The sequence below is a fragment of the Danio aesculapii genome, chromosome 13 (genome assembly GCF_903798145.1).
Source record: "Danio aesculapii chromosome 13, fDanAes4.1, whole genome shotgun sequence".
NCBI classification, from domain to species: domain Eukaryota; kingdom Metazoa; phylum Chordata; class Actinopteri; order Cypriniformes; family Danionidae; genus Danio; species Danio aesculapii.
The window spans coordinates 32451568-32471825 of NC_079447.1; the positions used below are offsets into that span (position 1 = coordinate 32451568).

A 20258-nucleotide genomic window follows, 5' to 3' on the forward strand; every position below is an offset into this window, starting at 1 on the left:
GGACACCTAACAACTTTTTTTTTTGCAAGCTTTGAAAATATTTTATTCACGTTAGGATGGAATCCTGGCTAATGAAATATCATGCAGAATTGTTCATGCAAGGCTGTTAATCTAAAAAAATATACCTTCTTTACCTCAGATGCAGCAGAGCTGAGCTTCTTGCCGTCCTTCATTTTTCCACCGGCTTTCTCCGGGCAACCAGGATTCTGTGAGTTCTCCACCCCAAACACCTACACATGACAAACATAAAAACACATGCAGGAGTGTGAGTGAACTGTGACACAGTGGCAGCACCTATTTGGCAAAAAGGTTCAAATAAACACAGGTGCACAGACTCCATAGCAACAGAGCCAGAGAACATTGTAGGAAGCAACAAACAGGAAGTGTAGACATCACTTATATGACACAGGATGTTACAAAAATAAATGTACGTGGGCTTTATTGATGGTCTGTGTACAGTCACACACATAAAATGTATATTTCAGTTTATTTATCCATCTATTTAGCTGTCTGTGAGAGATAGGGCTGGAATGTTGCATTAAATATTCACTTTTTGCTTTCCATAATTTTACTTTGAGATTAATTAAATCTTTTTTATTTTATTTTTTAATTTACTAGTAATTATTTATTTTAAAGCTGTCTGAAGAAAATGATTCAGAAATTAAATTGATCAAAATGAGAATAAAGGCATTTATAAAGTTACAAGAATGCATATTTTAATCAAACGGCATTAGGCAAAAGAATCATACAAAATAATAAGAAATTGTTTTAACATTGATAATAATTTGAAATATTTCTTGAACACCAAATCAGCATATTAAAATGTTTTCTGAAGTATCATGTGAAACTGACACATGAATTATAGATATTCCGTAATTAAAATTATTTATTTATATATTTATTTATAATAGTAAAACTTTTTTAAAATGAGAATTCGACAATATTTTGAAATATTTCTAGAACATCAAATCAGAATATTGTTTTCTGGCACTTGAAGTAATTACGAAATATAAGATATATGATGTATAATTCTATATATACACAATACCATTGAATTTTATTAAATAAATTAATAATTAATCACTAAATCTGCATGTATATAGATAGATAGATAGATAGACAGACAGACAGACAGACAGACAGACAGACAGACAGACAGATAGATAGATAGATAGACAGATAGACAGATAGATAGATAGATAGATAGATAGATAGATAGATAGATAGATAGATAGATAGATAGATAGATAGATAGATAGATAGATAGATAGATAGATAGATAGACAGATAGATAGATAGATAGATAGACAGATAGTAATGTTTCACATGAAGACTTAGCGATTGATTATTAATTTATTTAATAAAATTCAATTCGTCCACTATTAATAACTGAAAAAAGCACATTATTCTTGTTTTTAGTTGGATATTATAATTAAATGCTGGAACATTTGTAAACACTATAAGTAATAGCACCCAGACATGCATTAAAAGGCAAGGTTTCAAAACCCCCTGAAGATAAAGTGAATAACAGAGGTTCTGATTGGTTGGCCACATGAGAGCCATTATAAAGCCATTAGAATGAGCTTCACAGCAAGATGCACTCAAACCGCTTGATGCTCAGAGACACATTTCCAGGATAAACACAACAGTCACGATGCACTCATGAGAGCATGTTGGAGCTCTTGTTATGCTGTATTGATCTCCCTTAAATGTTCTGACCTCTAAATGCAGACGTTGAATACCTAGGGTTAAAGTCGGCATACTGTGTGCCAGAAGCTACAATAGACTTCCTTATTGTCATGCATATCGTATTTAAATGACTTCTCAAACAAGATAAAAAATGTATGCCATTCTAGATTTTGTCCATTACAAATTGATCTGTCATGGAACTTATGAGAGTGGCAGACTGTCTAGCTCTTAAACCAGTAAAGGTCATCAGAAAAGACATGTCATTGAAAGTGGAAGGAGAAGTTATTTTGATTAAATATTAAGAGGAAACAATCCAGAACACGTCATGCTTCTGTTTATGTCTCTGGACCGGCTACTGGTTGCAGAATGCATTCAAATAAAGACATTGATACTTGCTTACAGAAAGCAAACAGGTTCTGCACTGCCTTCTTCCACTCACTCTTATGACTCTATGTTGTAAAATGCGATTAGATACTTTTAGTGGAGGAAAGAGTACTGAAAAATCATGCTCAAGTTAAAAGTACTTGCCAAACAATGAATTGTAAGTAGAGTTAAAGCATTTGTCTAAATTAAAGAAGTAAAAAAGTAGCAGTTCTAAAAGCAGTCAAGAGAAGTGACTATTAAACTGTGAAATATATTCCACCTTATACCCTGCAAATTAAAAATGTAGCTTACATTAGTGCCATTTTCAAGTCTAAGTTAACTTAGAACTAATTTATTGTGAGAACACATTATATTAATATATGCGCCCATAATAAGCTGACAGGAAGGAGGTTGATGCGTTTACATGCAGAGTGAAATCTGTGTAACCTAAAGGGCAAAAATCTAGCTGTGACAATATGTTAACTGTTATTTTACACACTTTTTGAACCCTGACTAACAAACTACGAGTGTCCAGTAGTTGGTGCAGCAATGCAGCACTGATAGAAGACATGCAATTTGTACAAGTATTTGAAAACGTAACATTCTGTAGTGCATTTAGTTGTTGTTTATTGCCATTCAGTCATCATGCAGTAGGCATCCTTCATCTTCTCATAAGTGACATGCAGTCTAAACAGTGTGCTTCATACGTATTTATACCTGCTTCTAGCATTTCTTCTCCCACACATTGACATTCTTAGACATTTAATGAGGCGTGCAGCAAATGGTTGCTTGTGTCCCACTGGGTAGCTCAGTATAGGCTACATTACAGCTCAAATGCGCACACCTCACAGACAAGTAGGAGATTCATTCAACAAATGGTCCTTCCAATTGTTTCATCATTATTTGCTGCCAAAAATGTCAGTTCATTTTTGTCATTCAAAACAGATTTTAGTCAGTGACAAAATGTAACTGATATTGAAATAATCTTTCAATGAAATTAACTCTTGCATATTGTTGTTGTTGTTTTTTTTATCTATATGATGAATGGATTGTTGTATTGAACCTATGGATTGTTGGGCAAAACCACAGAAAAGTGTTCCATGCTTTAAGTGAAATACAAACAAACAAAACAATTCTTGAAATCTCCCCATTTACCTGCCTAAATAAGATTCCAATCCACATACTGTATGTTCATTAGGGGAGAGGATATTTTTCTCTTAAGGTTAGAATCATTATTAACCCATGGATTGTACAACTATGCTGCTTAAATATTGTAGCACAGCTTGTGCTGAATACAGTCATTAGACTTTAGTGATTATTTATAAGAAACAGAAAAAAAGCACAAATACTTAAGCCTGTCAAAATTTTCCTGGGTCCCAAATCTTCCTCAGAAGACCCCAGGGGTCTATATATGACCCTAGATCACAAAATCAGTCTTATGTTACACAGGCGTATTTTTGGCTATTATACGAGTCAAAATTATAGATTTTTTTTAACAATATTTTATATTTTTTAGAATAATTATTAGAATTTTAAGTAATGACTATGTTTAATTCAATTATTTAGTAAATGTCCTACTGTAAATGTATTTCAATTTAATTTTGATAAGTAATGTGCATTTCTTAGCACTTTGTTTACACAATTTTTTTTTAAAAGGTAAAAAAATCTAAACACTCAGATTCCAGATTTTCAAACAGTGTCAAATATTGTCCTATCCTAATAAAGTTTGTAATGTAATGTAATGTGTATTTATATAGCACATTTATTCTGTATGGTCATACATCCAAAGCGCTTCACAATCATGAGGGGGGTCTCTCCACACCACTCCCAGTGTGCGGTATCCACTTGGATGATGCGATGGCAGCCACAGTACAATGACGCCAGTGCGCTCACCACGCACTAGTTATAGGTGGAGTGAAGAGACAAAGATAGAGCTAATTCAGGGTGATGAAGTTGATTGGGAGGCCATGATGGTTAAGGGCAGATGGAGGGAATTTGGCCAGGCCACCGGGGTTAGACTCCTACTTTTTACGATAAGTGCCCTGGGATTTTTAATGACCACAGATATTCAGGACCTCTGTTTAACATCTCATCCGAAAGACGGCGCCCACTGATAGTATAGTGTCCCCTTCACTTTACTGGGGCATTAGGACTCACACAGACCACAGGTTGAGCGCCCCCTGCTGGCCTCATTATCACCACTTCCAACAGCAACCTAGTTTTCCCATGTGGTCTCCCATCCAGGTACTGACCAGGCTCAGCTGTGAGGTTATGGCTGTGGCTGTGATGAATAAAGTATACATCAATGGAAAGTTTGTTTATTCAGCTTTCAAGTGGCATACATCTCAATTAAAAAAATACATTTCTGACTAAATTAAGTCCACGCTAGAGGCCTAGTAACAACAAGCTCGTTTATAACTAAATTTGTTCTTACTTCAGTTGCATCACATGGTCTTAAGGAAGAATGTAGTTAGTAGGTTGTAAGGTCAGTTTCAGTCAAATTTTAATGCACAGTTGCGATCAATGACATAATACCCCAAAATATGCCTTTCAAATTGTTAAATGGCAATAAAATAAGTGCGTTTGTATATTTATGTTGCTCCAAGAAAACCACAATATTCCATAAACACAACTGTCCAATGAAAAAGTGCTGGGTACAAATTAAATTGTTTATAGTACATTAGATTACCGCCTATTACTAACAACAGACAACATGCATAGCTGCATTGCGTGCTGTGAATGCACATTAATTAAAATGAAGTTATCAAAAAATGTAAACTTCAATTATTTGAAAAGCTTATACATGAATGAAAATTCAACTCTCACAAACTGGGAAAAATGTGAGATTTGGCAGAGGGAGATGATGGAACTGAAAATTTCATTCTCATCCTGAGCTCCTCGGATATAAATTTATCTTGATGTCATCTCTTTTCGACTATTATACATGTGCCTAGTCGCAACTAGGCTGCGTATTTTATCGACTTAGTGCGACCGTGTCACATATAGTCATGTGTCAGACAACATCTTCAGGGTTAAGGTCAAATAGGGTTATAAATGAGCCTGTCATACCTTATCGATCATTCGCCGTGCCTCCTCTTCCTCAGGGTTGCTTTTATCCAGTTCAATAGTGTATGTTCCCTTGTCGCTCTGGTCATCATCTTGTTTCGGAGTCTCCTCTGTGGGCTTGGGTTGACAAGTAGCAGCTGGGCTCTGCTCCACCTTTGGCTCCTCTGATCTCTGTTTTAGCAGAAGTCGAGCAGCCGTCGGGGCGACCGCCGCCAGAGACGATGACATGCTGCCCTTGCTGCCGTCTGTGGAGGCTACCTTAGGACGTGAGGGTGGCACAGGGCAAAGTCCCTCCCCTGGCACGCCTCCGAGTAGTGGTGCGGTCTGGGAAAACGAGTACGAGCGGCGCTTTCGAGGATTGTCCTCGTCATAGAACTCAATCATGAAGGCTGTGCGGCTCACTGTAGACGACCCCTCTGTCTTGACCCGACCAACTCCTGCAGCTCTCAAACGCTCCTCCAAGGCGGCGTGGCGCTTGCTGCCAAACCGCAATCCCAGACCATTCTCCGAATCGCTCTGGGTGCCATCTTCATGCTTGCTGCCTGTAAAAGAAGACCGTTTTGATGGTTTACTGCAAATTTGGACACACAAGAGCGCAGTGCTTTCAAGCAAGTGCGCAATTTCCGCTGTAAACCTGAGCAATGCTAGCAGAAAATCCCCCATATGATTCACCCTGTGATGGGCATTTCAGCTTCTGGGTGCTAACTAAGCCCTGCACTCTGATAAAAAGGGCTAGGAAGTAAGAGGTGGAGGAGGGGTGGTCTTTTCTTCAGCTTGGTCGGCTGAGGAAGCAGCATGCAGTCAGAAGTGACAGCCACTGCTCTGGGAGACTGGGAGAAACAACTACACCACTCCAACAGTGGCCTTTCACGTGCAACCCCTGAAACAAAGCCACTCTTCTGTGTCACACAGCATGCTCTTTGAACGGAGAGAGCTGGCCCCACCAGCCCTCTATAAGTCAGACTGCATTTACTCTTACTAGTCTGATAACACCAAGCAAACATGAGTATTAAATAATGCAAATATAGGATTGAACATTTAGTATTGTTTCATTGGTTCTAGTTCAAACTCTGTATGAGTTCATACTGGCGTTCACAGTTTGGAGCCATTATGTTTTTTTTCTTAACACTTTAAGAGGCATCATAACCTGACAGGTTGACCTTTTATCAATAGGTTATCATTAATCTGTTTAATTCCACCGGTCACAATTTTGACCTTGTCTTTTGTCTTATTTCTGCATTTGTTTTATTCAACAAAGATGCAGTAAATAAATAAAAGTGACTGTACATAGACAAAATGTTTACATTTCACATAAAATTGATACTGTTTAAATGGTTCCTGAGCATCAAATAATTCTAAAGGATTGCGTGACTGGACTAATGACTATTCATCACATGAACAAGCAGCAAAACACAACAAAAGTGAACAACAATATAATCTAAAACTAAACAAAAGTATACAACATACAAGGGTAGACAAAAAACTACACTCTAAAAATGCTGGGATATTTGGATTTAAATTGGGTAAAATATAGACAAATGCAAATGTTGGGTTGAAATTGGCACTATAAATATAATGAAATGTAAATTTACCAAGCTGTTGTCCATATTTTATCAAAAATGTAGTAGAAATAAACCAGAATTTTTAAAGCGCAAAAATAAAAGAAACAAAAATAAAACAAAAACAAATAAAAAAAGAAACTAATATAGACAGATTTTAAAAAAATGGATTTAAAGGTGCAGTAGGCGATCTGCCAAAATGCTAATTGGTTAGCATAATAACTTTGAAACACAGTCCCACCCCTGCCATCCAAAGCCACACCTCCTGATATAATGAACGCGCACATGAAAGATGACAGAGACCCACTAGATCATGTCATTTGCCAGTTAGACACCTTTTTAGCACTTTATAATGCTACTATTCTGAATGAAAAACTGTATTATACCTAGCACGTTTTCAGTTGTGTAGCAAGCAAAACTTGTCATAATGTGCAGTATTTCATGCATGCAAGGATCGCTGTCTCACTCGATTTGTCCTAAAGTGACTATGGTGCCTGTCCAGCAGGGTTCAGGAATTACTTACATACTTACATGCCATTTCAGACCGAATATTAATATAGCATGGTGAACAATATAGTGAGCCCACCACAGTTTGTCATTGCTCAAAAATGAACCAATGTGAAAGTAAATCCAACTTCACCTCAGTAAAGCAGGCTAGGTGGAATAGCTCTATTTACTAATCTTTTATTGTTAAGCTAAATTAAAATCTACATCATCGATGCTGTAAAATGTCCCTTAACATTGAAAATAGTCACATCAAACTTTCACCAGAAAATGTCACTGGCTGAACAACACTTCTGTGCATATAACCCATTTGTAAAATAACAAAACCTACATAAGCTTTGCGTTACTAAAATACTTTCAAAACATAAAATTACCTGTCTAAAGGAAATACTTCAGCCATGGTGTCTTCCTTCTTCCAGCGGGCAAAAGTAACTTCAATATTGATTCAGGATTTTTTATTTATTTATTTTTAATAATTATTTTTTTAGGGGTTTTTCACCTTCATTATGATAGGACAGTAGAGTTTTCAGACAGGAAAGCATTGGGAGTAGAGAGAGAGAGAAAGGATCGGCAAAGGACCCCGAGCCGGGACTCGAACTCGGGTCGCCGTGAGCATGTCAGTGCCATATGTCGACGCACAATATACCACTAGGCTATTGGCGCCGACTTGATTCAGGATTTTAAAAAGTGTTGGTTCACCATTTGTTTTTACTGCGGTCACTCTCTCGTGTGCAGGTGAATGCGTGCACGCGCAAATGGCGGATCTGCGTGAATGGCTGCAGATGTACGAATCTCCATTTGTTCAGACAGTTTGGGCTACTTATCAGAATTATATTTGTCGGCCCAAAAATATTTAATTGAATGAACATTTTTTTGTCTTATGCCTGACCCAGAATATAAAAATACATATGAATACATTTAGATCATTTACTTTAATCAATACCATTGGAATGTGAAAAGACTTTCAACAAGCACGACAAAACATGTTTCTGAGAACAATCACCTTCTGCACCTTTAATTATCCACACAATACTGACTGTAAATTGATTATTTTGCATCCGACAAATATATAACAACCAACTATAATTTCTTTTTCACAAGTGACATTTAAAATAAAACCAGCAAACTTCAATTTTGCAAAGTAAATATAATTAAAACAAGTTCTTCAAATGGTCCCTGATGCCAGAATAAGTACATATACAATTTATAAATACAAGTGCAGGGCAATGGAAAAGTACACTGAAAACTAAATAAATTCAATATATTTTTACACATAACATAACATAATCGTTAATATTTAGATATTAATAAGGTCCTAGATTCCCTCTTTAGTTCTCCACATTCCAATACACTAAATTCCTACCTCACAGAACAAACTCAAATGATCAAAACAAAAATTCCAACTCACCGGTGGACAATAGAGACAACAATCCAACTCACCGCTTCTCTGATCTCGCCCAACAAAACAAACAGCAGCAATGCAGCTTCCAAAAGACAACTGCAAACACACACATGCACTAACAGAACCACGCCTGAGACTGCACAGACCGCACAGTCTACCAGCCTTCACCAATTATCAGTCCTGCTTAAAGCTCACACGTGGATTCATACACTGTCAGCACTCCTTTAGCTGTAAAGCACACGCTCCCCATAAATTATCATCCATTTCATTACAGAATAAAGCTAGCGGAGAAAGCTTTATTGTCCCAAAGCGGCATGCGGCAGTTGTTACACCAAAAAAAAAAAGTCCTACCAGAGGGAAGCATCCCAAGTGATCCATATATAGAGATGCTGTTTTTGTTTTTGCGATCACAGCTCACAAAAATCAAGCTAAACCGCCACTCTATTGATGCAGTCCAGTTCCGGCTAGAGAAATGGCTCCCTGAGGAGAGTTTAAGGAGAAAGTGTAGACTAAACCACAATCTCTGCTAAGCTCTGTCAGTGGGTGCAAGGAGAAAAGGAGGCTTAAAAGTGCAGGGTGGCAGCTAATCCGCTGGAAAGGGAAATGCAGCTGACGCTACACAACCTGTCTACCGGCTGGCTGCAGAATTCACTACAATTTGCCGATGTCACCATTATTGAATACCTTTAACAGTTGTGAGACATTCTGAAAAATCTGGAGTAGAAGCAACGTTGGCAGTAGGTCATGAAAATGAATGGATTCCTAGGAGATTCTAAAGGTGATGGGCATTTGTGGGTTTAGCACAAGTAAATCTGTACATTAAATAAATCACTGCATGATGCCAATCAACACTTTTTTTTAAACAGAGAGGCTGTACTTTTAAAAATAAAGGCTGTGATTTACAAAATGTTTTTTTTTTTTCTTTTCTTTTGGAGAGATGCTAAGAAAGAACCATTTTTTGCTTCACCAAAGTACCTATTGGTGAACATAGGGCTGGGCAAAAAACAAAATCACGATATCATGTTTCATATCATTCAATATTGATAATTATTGAATATCTTTTAACAATCCATTTAGGAATATTATGATTTTTTTAACTACTTTATTTTAATTAACCAACATTACTAAGGCAAATAGTTTTAATAGTCAAAAACAAAAATATTTAAACAAAATATCTGATCTCATTATAATAAAATAAACATAAGTGTAAAAGAGACTCTTAAACTTGATAAATAAAATGTTAGAAAGTGTGTGCAATGGTAAAGGTAGCTCAACATCTGTAAGGTGTCAATACTAATGATATAGTAAACCTCAAACACTGTAAACAAAACAAATTATGACAATCAAATCTGAGCTTTCAAGTAAAGGAACCAACCATCATCATTCAAATACATGCTGCAACATTACAAATTGTGAAGTTGAATGACTATATTACCAGATGGGGAGCTAGTGGCTGGGATGAACAAGAAAAGAAACCAAAAAGCCACTCTGGCGACATCCTTTGCTTAACTGCTGCTAACCATGGGATTCGTTTTCGCACGTGTTGTAATTCTGACCTGAAGTGACAAGCGTGCGCATAGATTCCTTCACCATTTACAATGGACTTTGCGCTCCTGCTCCCCTGGCATCTCTCATAACTAGGCGACCATTAAGCATTTTCTCAGAGGATGACAAACGGAGAAAACAATGCTGCGGTTTGAATACAAGCTTATGGAGAAAAGTAAAAAGCAATGCAGTGTTTGGATGCGCTGTGTTTGTCTGAGGTAATTAGTCTGCCATTATTACTGAAATGTTTATATTCCAAACAAAGTGTAAAGCAATTTGGTTAGTTCTACTTGCACTTGCGGCATTTGGAAAAGTTGAGATGTTTTCAACTAGGTGTGGCTTGAAAATGTGCGCGGTTCATGTGCACACCGCTCCCATATGTGCGTTGTGTAAGTCGCGCGCCTCCATTGGAAATGACAAACTGTTACGCATTGCTTCCAAGGCGAGCGCTCAGCAGCCACAATTTTAATAAAACTAGCACTTCATACCGAAACTTTATACTGAATCTTTTTTTTAATCAATATTGACAATGGTGTTCGGTCAAAAAATATTGCTAACATTATTGCTAACATCTATAATAATTATAAAATATAAAGCTGAATACTTTGTGGATTTCGCCTATTAAGTTTTTTTCTTACAATGTAACTCCCATGAATAACGAGGGACCACTGGAATACATTTTGATGACAGACTTTGGCTGAGAGATTTCAGATGTTGACGTGGTCAATTCACTGGTTTGTCCGTTAACGCCAGCTCATCACAGCCATTTTTGTCACAATACTGTAATTTATTCGGTTTCATCACATTATTTCTTATCGAATAAAAAGTTTATCCTAAAAAAAAAAATAAAAAAATATTGTTAATGATTTTATCGCCCATCTCAAGGTGAATAATTCTTCAAAGAAAAATTTTGAGTGTGAAGAATATTTTGATAATCTAAATAATTTCCTGCTTCTAATCTAAAGAGCCTTAATTTTTAAGCGTTCGTGTAAGGTGAAAAAGGCATTATTTTAGGAAGCTTTAAGATGACAGAAAGTCGGTGTTATTTCCGTTTAAGGAAGGCTCCTACAGTAAAGTGAAAGCAAAGTCCAAACTGATTCTCTCATATGCTCTTCTCTTTTGAGTCTCAATACGTCAACAAACTCTAGGCATCATTTGTGATTATTTAACAACGCTTACATTAAACTTCTTTTAAATCAATTTAGAATTGAGGATTACAATTTCCTTGTGGTTTTAAAATCTCCATTGTGACTTTTGAAATTAAAACCTCTTGAAATTATGTTTTGGTGAAAAAAAAAGTATATTTTGGAAGAATTGCTTGACAGTTTGCAGTGCAGGCAAAAAGGTCAGCTTGAGAAAAAAAATGTCTGTAAAATAATTAAATGTAAACAGCAAGTTCATTCAATTCCATTTAAAGTCAATTAGCTCAAAAGTTGGATGCGTTAAAACATTCATAAAATGATGAAAAAGCGTTTCCATAGCAATAAAGCAGTTTAATCTGCAATGGACAGAATGGTAGAATGGAAAAAATCTTGATTTCTGTTTAGGAGTAAATGATAGCAGAACTGTTTTGGTCTTTTGATGACATAAAGCTATCACAAGCTAATGTTGACTTTAGTGTTTTTGTTGCTTCATTTATTCATTCATTTTCTTTTCGGCTTAGTCCCTTTATTCATCAGGGATCGCCACAGTGGAATGCACCGCCCACTTATCCAGCATATGTTTTACGCAGCGAATGTCCTTCCAGCCGTAACCCAGCACTGGGAAACACCCATACACTCTTGCATTCACACCCACACATACACTACAGCCAATTTACAGCTATACCGCATGTCTTTGGACTGTGGGGGAAACCAGATCACCCATGCGAACAAGGGGAAACTCCACACAGAAATGCCATTTTTGTTGCTTTATGTAGGAAATGTAAGACATTCTTATGTAAGAACTTTCATGAAAGACTTCTACTTTTGTGTAAGGTTTTAGATATGGGTTAAAAGAAAACCACAAGAACAATGTACAGAATTTAAATTCTGTGTGAAACTAAAATTTACATTGTTTATTTTGCTAGGGCACATAGCTATTCTTTAGGTGAACAAATAATCAGTGCAAGTTAATCCACAAAAAAGTTGATCTTGATAAATTGTAATCTTTAATCAAAGTCTGACCATTTGCTTCTTAGAGATGGTGGTCCTTCTCTGATGATGTTAGTTTGACTGCTTTAGTCACAAAATTCTCAAACTTTCCCCTCTTACCATTAGTTTGTTATGAGGGTATGAGGAGCAAAAACAAAGCGCCGCCTCCCTACACAATATTCCATTTCAGTTGTCAGTACATCAACATACTAAAATAAAAGTCTCAGTAACTTCCTCTTCATGCAGAATTTAAACTGTAACTGTAATTCTGGTAGTATGGAAATGTACTATGTAGTTTTCCCATTTAAACAACTTGCTTTGATAAAAAACCCTGCTAAATAAATAAAGGCATGTGTATAGGCTTACCTTTAAGCCTCTTGAGGTGAACAGGTACATCACTCTTGATGCTTTTACTGTCCTCTTCTGTAGACTCACGCCTCACCAGAGGAGGGTCATTCTGTGCGAGCCAGTCCGCCACTTTACTTTCAGAAGCCATGATGGCCGCCTGCAGGGTGGTGAGGTCTTTACCACCAACGTGACTTGATTTTTTAGGCCGTGGACGAGACACGTGATCTTTAATGGTGACCTTCCCTGGGGAAGTATCGTCAAACTCGATGGTGAATGAGGTGTTGGCTTGTGCGGCAGCACTGCCTGCGGCTGATTTTGCGGCCCCGGCACCCTCAGTGTCCTTTGTTGGGATCTCATGGATGCTGTTTTGCGCCATTTGTCCCTCCTTGCTAGGAATCTCAAAGTAGCTGGGCTCAGCGCCTACAGGCCCCAGACCATTTTCCTTTGATTTATCGCCTCGCCTGGCCTCTTTGCTTTCTGTGGGGCCAAAAAGTAAAGAAAAATAAGGCGCACCATTTATCTGTTAAAGGTCGCAACCTCTAAGTGAGCAGAATCAGATCAGCCCACTATAAATGTCAAGACTGAGGGTTTGAATCACCATCTGGACAAAAGGCATGGTTTAATATCTGTCACATGACAAGAATTAATGGGACAGCTAATGGCACCTTAACAACTTAATTGGCTGAGGACAGATGCTCTGACATCCTAGACAGTGTGGAAATGACAAACAGTCTGACTAATGGGACACCGTATTACCAATTTTCATGCTATTATGATTTAAGAAGCACTGACAGTGTCTGATTTATAGATCAGAGATTCTTAACCCATCAGTCGAACTGCGTGTATTACTTAATCTGTAAGATTTTAATACTTTTTTAAATAGCAAATTTCTGAAAAGAATTCGAGCTGTAGTGCAAGTATGAATGAATTTATTTATTTATTTATTGCCACATCCGCAACTTATGGCTATTTCGTGGCAAAATGGATACACATACAATATTACATGTTAAAAACAAATTCGGATTACAATAAAAAGTTACTTAGACAAACATCTAAAATTTAAATAAATAAAATTCACACAAAAATATATTCAAAGTTAAATATGATTTTCAGTTCAATTTTTGATAAATAATTTAAGACTCTTCCTGGTGGTACCTTTTTAAAAATGTTTATCAAAGTGCTTTCCTTAAAAAATTTGGTCTAATGGTATTACAACTTCCAAATTCCAACAAAATATGTTTTATGGTAAGAGCAGCCTGGCAGTAATTACATTTGCGTGGTGCTTTGTTATTCAGTAAATATAAATGTGTCCAATTCGCCATCTACGTATGAATGAATAAAACATTTATTATAGCTTTAAAAATATTTGTACATACTTTTACACAGAAAATACATATAAAATATTACGATTCTTTTGTGATTTAAATGAAAATCCCATATATTAACATTATTATATGCATTATTAATCTACAGATATCAACAGCAATAAATGGATACAAATTTGTTTTGAAAAGTCTTTAAAATAAGTTTCTTGTGCTTTATTTCAGTGAGGCGTGACTTTAAAGCTCGATTTAAAGATAGCAGTAATTTAATAACTGCTCAATAATTAGCAAAAAGTGCATAAACCAATCAAGAACACAGTAACATTTTAAAATATGATGTCACGATGACATCATCAGGAATGCATCTAAATTAATTCCACTCAATTACACTACTAAACATCTGCCAGCACAACCCATAAGAGCAAAACTGAAACTTCCCTTTTTGTAAAAATACTCAGCAGCACTTCCCTTTTATAAACCTTCATCATCAAGCAGAAACACTTCCTTCACCATTAAATCTCTGTATAACTACAAAACATGACTACCCAGTCAACTAAAAGACATTGACGCTCATTAAAGTTTCACTTAAAGGGATAGTTCAAGCAAAAATAAAAGAAGTGATTCCAAACATTATGAGCTTCTTTATTCTGCTGAAACACAAAAGAAGATATTTTAAAAAAAGCTAAAAAATCACTAACCATTGACAGCAGTAGTAAGAAAAACAAATACTATGGAACTCAATGGTTGTCTAGCTTTCTTCATGATGACATGATTTTCAGTTTTGTGTGAACTATCCTTTTAATTACTGTGAGAACTTTTGTTAACCAACTTGGAACAAAACAAAACAAGACATTTCTTATGAAACACAAGCTCCTGCATGTAAATAAACACCTTTGCTAACAAGTTAACATACAATTAACAGTTTTATAAAGTACAAAAACCTCAAACACTCAAAATACTCACAAATCTAGCATGTGTGTGTGCGTCTGATGAGCGGCGCTGGTGTCACAGAAGAAAATAAAAGCAAACACGCCTCTGTGACAATGGAGATGGAGGGGGCAGGGCCTGTCTACAAATCAACCCATTCACTTCTTCAGGGAGACTGCTCGCTTTACATGCTCTTCCCTTTCCTTTCCTACGCTGGCCTGCCTTTGAAAAAAAAAAGCAGCCTCGACTGCTGCATAAAATAGCTCTGGGAGGTGTTGGCACTTTGATGTGGTGGACTGTCACTTTAATGATTTTCTCTCTCTTTCTGTGTGGCAGCATTGAGGTTTATCAAGCCTTAAACAAATACTGCTGATTCATTTGGAGCCTCTGCCAAGTGAACCTGAGTCTGTCCTTTTTTTCTCTGTAACAATACCGTTCAGTGTGCCAGAACTACCACGATATATTTACCCAACATTCCCTCGGAAAGAAATGAGGCTTCTTCTGGGAGTAGATGTTTGAGGCTTTCGACAACAAAGACGGTGCTGTTTTTGAGTCAATTACATTTGATTTGGCTCAAGGGCATGAGTGCTTTCAGATCACCAGGCTTTGATGGTCTATCCTTGGGTCAATGATAAAACCGGTACACGACATTAAGAAAGAAACCTAAATATATCATGTTCATTTTGTGTAATAGTTATTATTTTGTATTTAGAATTTAATAGCTCTCATTTAGTAAGTTTACCTGTGTAGTTGCAATTGAACTACAAGATTAGAGGCAAAGAGCATGAACAAAGCCATGATTTGAACCACATTATATTGGTAAGATGGTTAGTCTGACCTCTGTCCAAGTTATACCGATATTATATCATAATATGACCAGTGTTGGGCATAATTATAAAAGTAACTAATTACCAGGAAAGTAACTATTGCATTACTTTAAAAAATCTAATTTGTTGAATTGGGACAATGTGAGAGACAACCGTCAAATTCAACATATTATTATAAATATTATCATTTACTATATTTGCACAAAACACAATAGATGGTTTAGAACGTTAAATATATATGTAGATATTATTTTGTTTAATTCTGTCTGAGTGAGTGTTTGTGGTGGAGAAATATCAAGTTTTTGATTTTTAGTTGATCAGTTACACCACGTTCACAGATACACCAATAATCATCAATGGTTGGTTATGGATCTCGCCCCAGCCCCAGCCCCAGCCCTGAAGATGCATACCCACCCCAGAGAAAGAGAAGTCCTATGGCTGAGAGAGACGCTGCTCGCATGAAAACCATTTCAGTGTGCTCAATTATAATAACGTGCGTTATTATTGTCAGTAACGGCTATGAATGAATGAATGAATGTTTTTTTTTTGAATCTCAAAGTTATAATGATCATTGGCATTTTCTTAATCACCAAGACAGCACTTTTAGCTTTTTTTTCTCTTTCTAATCATCCACTGAACAAGAGAAAAACATAGTCATTTACACCTATAAGCTACAGTACATCTCATAGCCTGAAGGTGAGCAAATAAACCAACATGTGTAACTTTTTAAGGGTGAACTATCCCTTTAAATCTCCAAAGGGGCTGCAGGAACATGTTTACATCCGTGTATTTAGCTTTCCAGATCCAGACGGTGGTCCTCAGTTCTAGAAGACGATGACGTTTATGACAAAAATGTATGATTACTTGTCACAAAAAAAAGGTATCGCTGTTAGTAACGCCGCTAATTTATAGTGCTTATTTATAGTTTATAGCGCTTATTTATAGTTATTGCCATCACTGTATATGACCCCCTAAAAAAAAAAAAAACCTGAATCATATTATAGTTAAATTGTAGCATAATAATAATAATATTTTATATATATATATATATATATATATATATATATATATATATATATATATATATATATATATATATATATATATATATATATATATATTTAACTCAAACTTTTGGTTGATTGGACATAGTACCCTATGTACATCTCACTCAGCACCCTTGTTCAATAGACAGTATACTAATCAGGTCTCCAGCCATTTTAAGTGCCATCTCAAATCGCAAAATGAAATATTCGTTCCATGAGACACACAATGCACCGTGAAAATCAGTGCAAACCTATATGCACTATGTGCCCTTAACGGAAGTTCGGATGTGCGAAAAATATCATAAATCATCAAATGCAATGACAAATGAGAGACTTTTATCAAAAAAGAATCTGTTATTTACTTATTTTTAACATGAACAAACATACTATAGAGCTCGTTAGGGAAAATCTAGCAAACATTTATATTCTTTATAAATATGAATATATGAAACCATCAATTTATTTAGATATAATGTACTTTTAAAAGCGTAATTTAAGTAAATGAATATATGTACACATCCTACTGATGAACGACCTCAGAATTGAGACACAAAATAAGATATTTTGAAAAACGATGAGAACCACTGACTTAAATACAACATTTTTGATTAGTTATCTTTTGCCGAACATTCAGTGCATCCCTAATAAACGACAAATTAGAATTTATAAATAACTATACCCATAGTATGGCAAATTTCATACCATGGCACAACATAAGTTAACTTAATTGTTTTTACAAATTTAAGTGGATTCAACATAAATTGTTTAGGTTGTCCCAATAACAAATTTATAATAGTGTTGTTTCAACTGATTTTAAATAAGTAGTTTGAACAAACAGCAAAGGTCATTTTTTAAGTGTATTCACTTTTATACTGGTATAGTGCCCACCCTTACCTAAAAAAACAGATCAGGTCAACTTTAAACTAAACAAAATTGCCTAAATTACTTCATAAATTATAAACTGTCATGAACACACTCAGAATCGTTAACTGAGACTCTGGATTTAAGGCAATAATGTTGTTAATTATGTTCATTTTCTTATCCAGAGATCTTAAAACCCAAAGTGCTAATATCCATAAATTTGTATTTTATGAACAATCAAGGACCACGGTTTCAGCTAATGAAGTTCTTTAATGTCCTACTGAAAAAAAATGGAAATGAAAGTATGAGTGAATTAACAGCAGAGTATCCTCTTTTGGTGGAATTATTGCTTTAGATACCAATATTTGGCAAATATGTGCTCAGTGTGGTTGTTGTTGCTGTATCGAAAGAGTATTTTGAGTACACTTGACTTGTCTGTCGTGAACATGTGATGTCCTGCTGTGGTAAAGCCTCAGTAATCTACAATCCCATTACTCTTATACGGAGCAATTTAATGGGATTGCAGACCCTTAGATTAAAGCTCACTTCAACATGCCAGCTTCAATCAGAAGCAAATTTCATGCTCTTTTCCTGGATTAAAGAGCAAACAATTCAAAGTTTATTATAGACAACTGCTCTTTTGGTTTTAGTTATGCTCAAATTGTGTTAGTAAATGCAGCACAGTGACTTTCTAATTTAGAAAGTATATTGGGGAAAAAAACACAAATGGACTAATCATACAAGTAATGAACGAAGACAAATAGTTTTGCATGTATGGACAAATTTGTAATATTTCTGGTAAATTGTTTATTAGAATTTTTTTTTTTACATAACAAATTAAATTAAGAAACATCAGCAAAAGTATCCATATACCATATACAGTTGAAGTCAGAATTATTAGCCCCTCCCTGAACTATTAGCCCCCGTTTATCTTTTTCTCCAATTTCTGTTTAACAGAGATTTTTTTCAGCACATTTCTAAACATAATAGTTTAATAACTCATTTCTAATAACTGATTTATTTTATCTTTGTCATGATGACAGTAAATAATAATTGACTAGATATTTTTCAAGACACTTCTATACAGCTTAAAGAGACATTTAGGCTTAACTAGGTTAATTAGGTTAACTAGGCAGGTTAGGGTAGTTAGGCAAGTTATTGTATAACGATGGTTTGTTCTGTAGATTATCGAAACAAAATAAAGCTCAAAGGGGCAAATAATTTTGACCTTAAAATGGTTTTAAAAAATTAAAAACTGCTTTTATCCTAGCCGAAATAAAACAAATAAGACTTTCTCCAGAAGAAAAAATATTATCAGACATACTGTGAACATTTCCTTTCTCTGTTAAACATCATTTGGGAAATATTTAAAAAAGAAAAAAAGTTCAAAGGGGGGTGAATAATTCTGACTTCAATTGTATAGAATATATCTATGCCTGGAGTATGAATAATTTAGGGCTTGACTGTATATAGGTTGTTCTCACATGACGTCATTGATGACACGCAAAATTCAGATGGAGGACAGGAAGCGAAGGGGCGCAGTGGGTAGCATGATCGCCTCACAGCAAGAAGGTCGCTGGTTCAAGGCTCAGCTGGATCAGTTGGCATTTTTGTGTGGAGTTTGCATGTTCCCCCCATGTTCGCATGGGTTTCTTCCGGGTGCTCCGGTTTCCCCCACAAGTCCAAAGACATGCGCTATAGATGAATTGGGTAAGCTAAAATTGCTAAAACCCCTGATTAATAAAGGTGATTAAATAAAGGTGATTTCTTTTTTCCAAAAAGAAAATGAATGAATGAATTACAGGAAGCGATTCTTCTACATAGGAATTGCTATCAGAACATCAAAATGTTTCTGTTTTAAGTTTTTTATAATTGTTTAAATCAGCTAAAATAAGAAATGCCAAACAGCTTTTATAGACTTCCAAAAGTTTTTGCTCATAAAGGGGGAAAGTTCAAGAAACTGGCTGAAAAATGGAAGAAAAGGCGGCATGTAATAAACATTTTTTCAACACATCCATGTGTAGAAACTTTTTTTGAACACGATAATTCATTTGACAGTACCAATAGAGATTATATACAGGCCTAGCTATGTGTATAAGTATGTTAACGTGTTATATAAAAATCAGATACAAACACCACCATACTTATACAAAATCCAGAAGAATATAAAAATGTAGCCTGCAATGTAATCTCTGTAATGAAATCTCTGTCTCGTTTAGCAATAAATCAAGTATTTACTGACATTTTGGCAGAATAAACAACCATTACGTGAACATTGAGATGCACAGCAGTGGTGAATGTTTGTTGATAGTAAGTTCATCAACAGAACAAAAATAGAAATGCAACCCTCGCAGCAATTACATTACTGTGGTGCACTTTTCGCCCCTTACAAAAATAAATAAATAATAATGTAGACTATGCTTCCGTGCTTTTGTATGCTTTCATCTGTTATTTCGTGATGTCTGGAAGATATCCACATGGGGAAAAAGCAATAGTAATGTATATTAAACATGTTTTTGAACCACATAGTAAAGTACATTATGTGTACAACTCTTTGTTAATGAATGTTCCAGAATACTGTAGTTTAGTAGACTGACAAACTGTAATAAATACTGTAACTTTAGGCTAAACTGATGTGCATTGTGATGGTATTTATAGCATAGAAAA

At 35.6% G+C, this 20258-nt stretch overlaps 1 protein-coding gene across 4 annotated transcripts in view; it reads right to left on the reverse strand.

Annotated features, from left to right (window-relative positions):
• Positions 1-20258, reverse strand: part of cep170aa (centrosomal protein 170Aa) — a 78811-nt gene that overhangs the window by 24386 nt on the left and 34167 nt on the right. For 2 of the 4 annotated variants that reach the window (XM_056470293.1, XM_056470290.1), the window contains exons 8-10: positions 12627-13085; positions 5122-5660; positions 135-230 (exon numbers count right to left, since the gene is read on the reverse strand). In XM_056470293.1, the coding sequence (XP_056326268.1) occupies positions 135-230; positions 5122-5660; positions 12627-13085 (1094 nt within the window). Of the gene's footprint in view, positions 1-134; positions 231-5121; positions 5661-12626; positions 13086-14893; positions 14933-20258 lie in introns of those variants that run through there. The other 2 variants (XM_056470292.1, XM_056470291.1) reach the window with 2 other exon arrangements.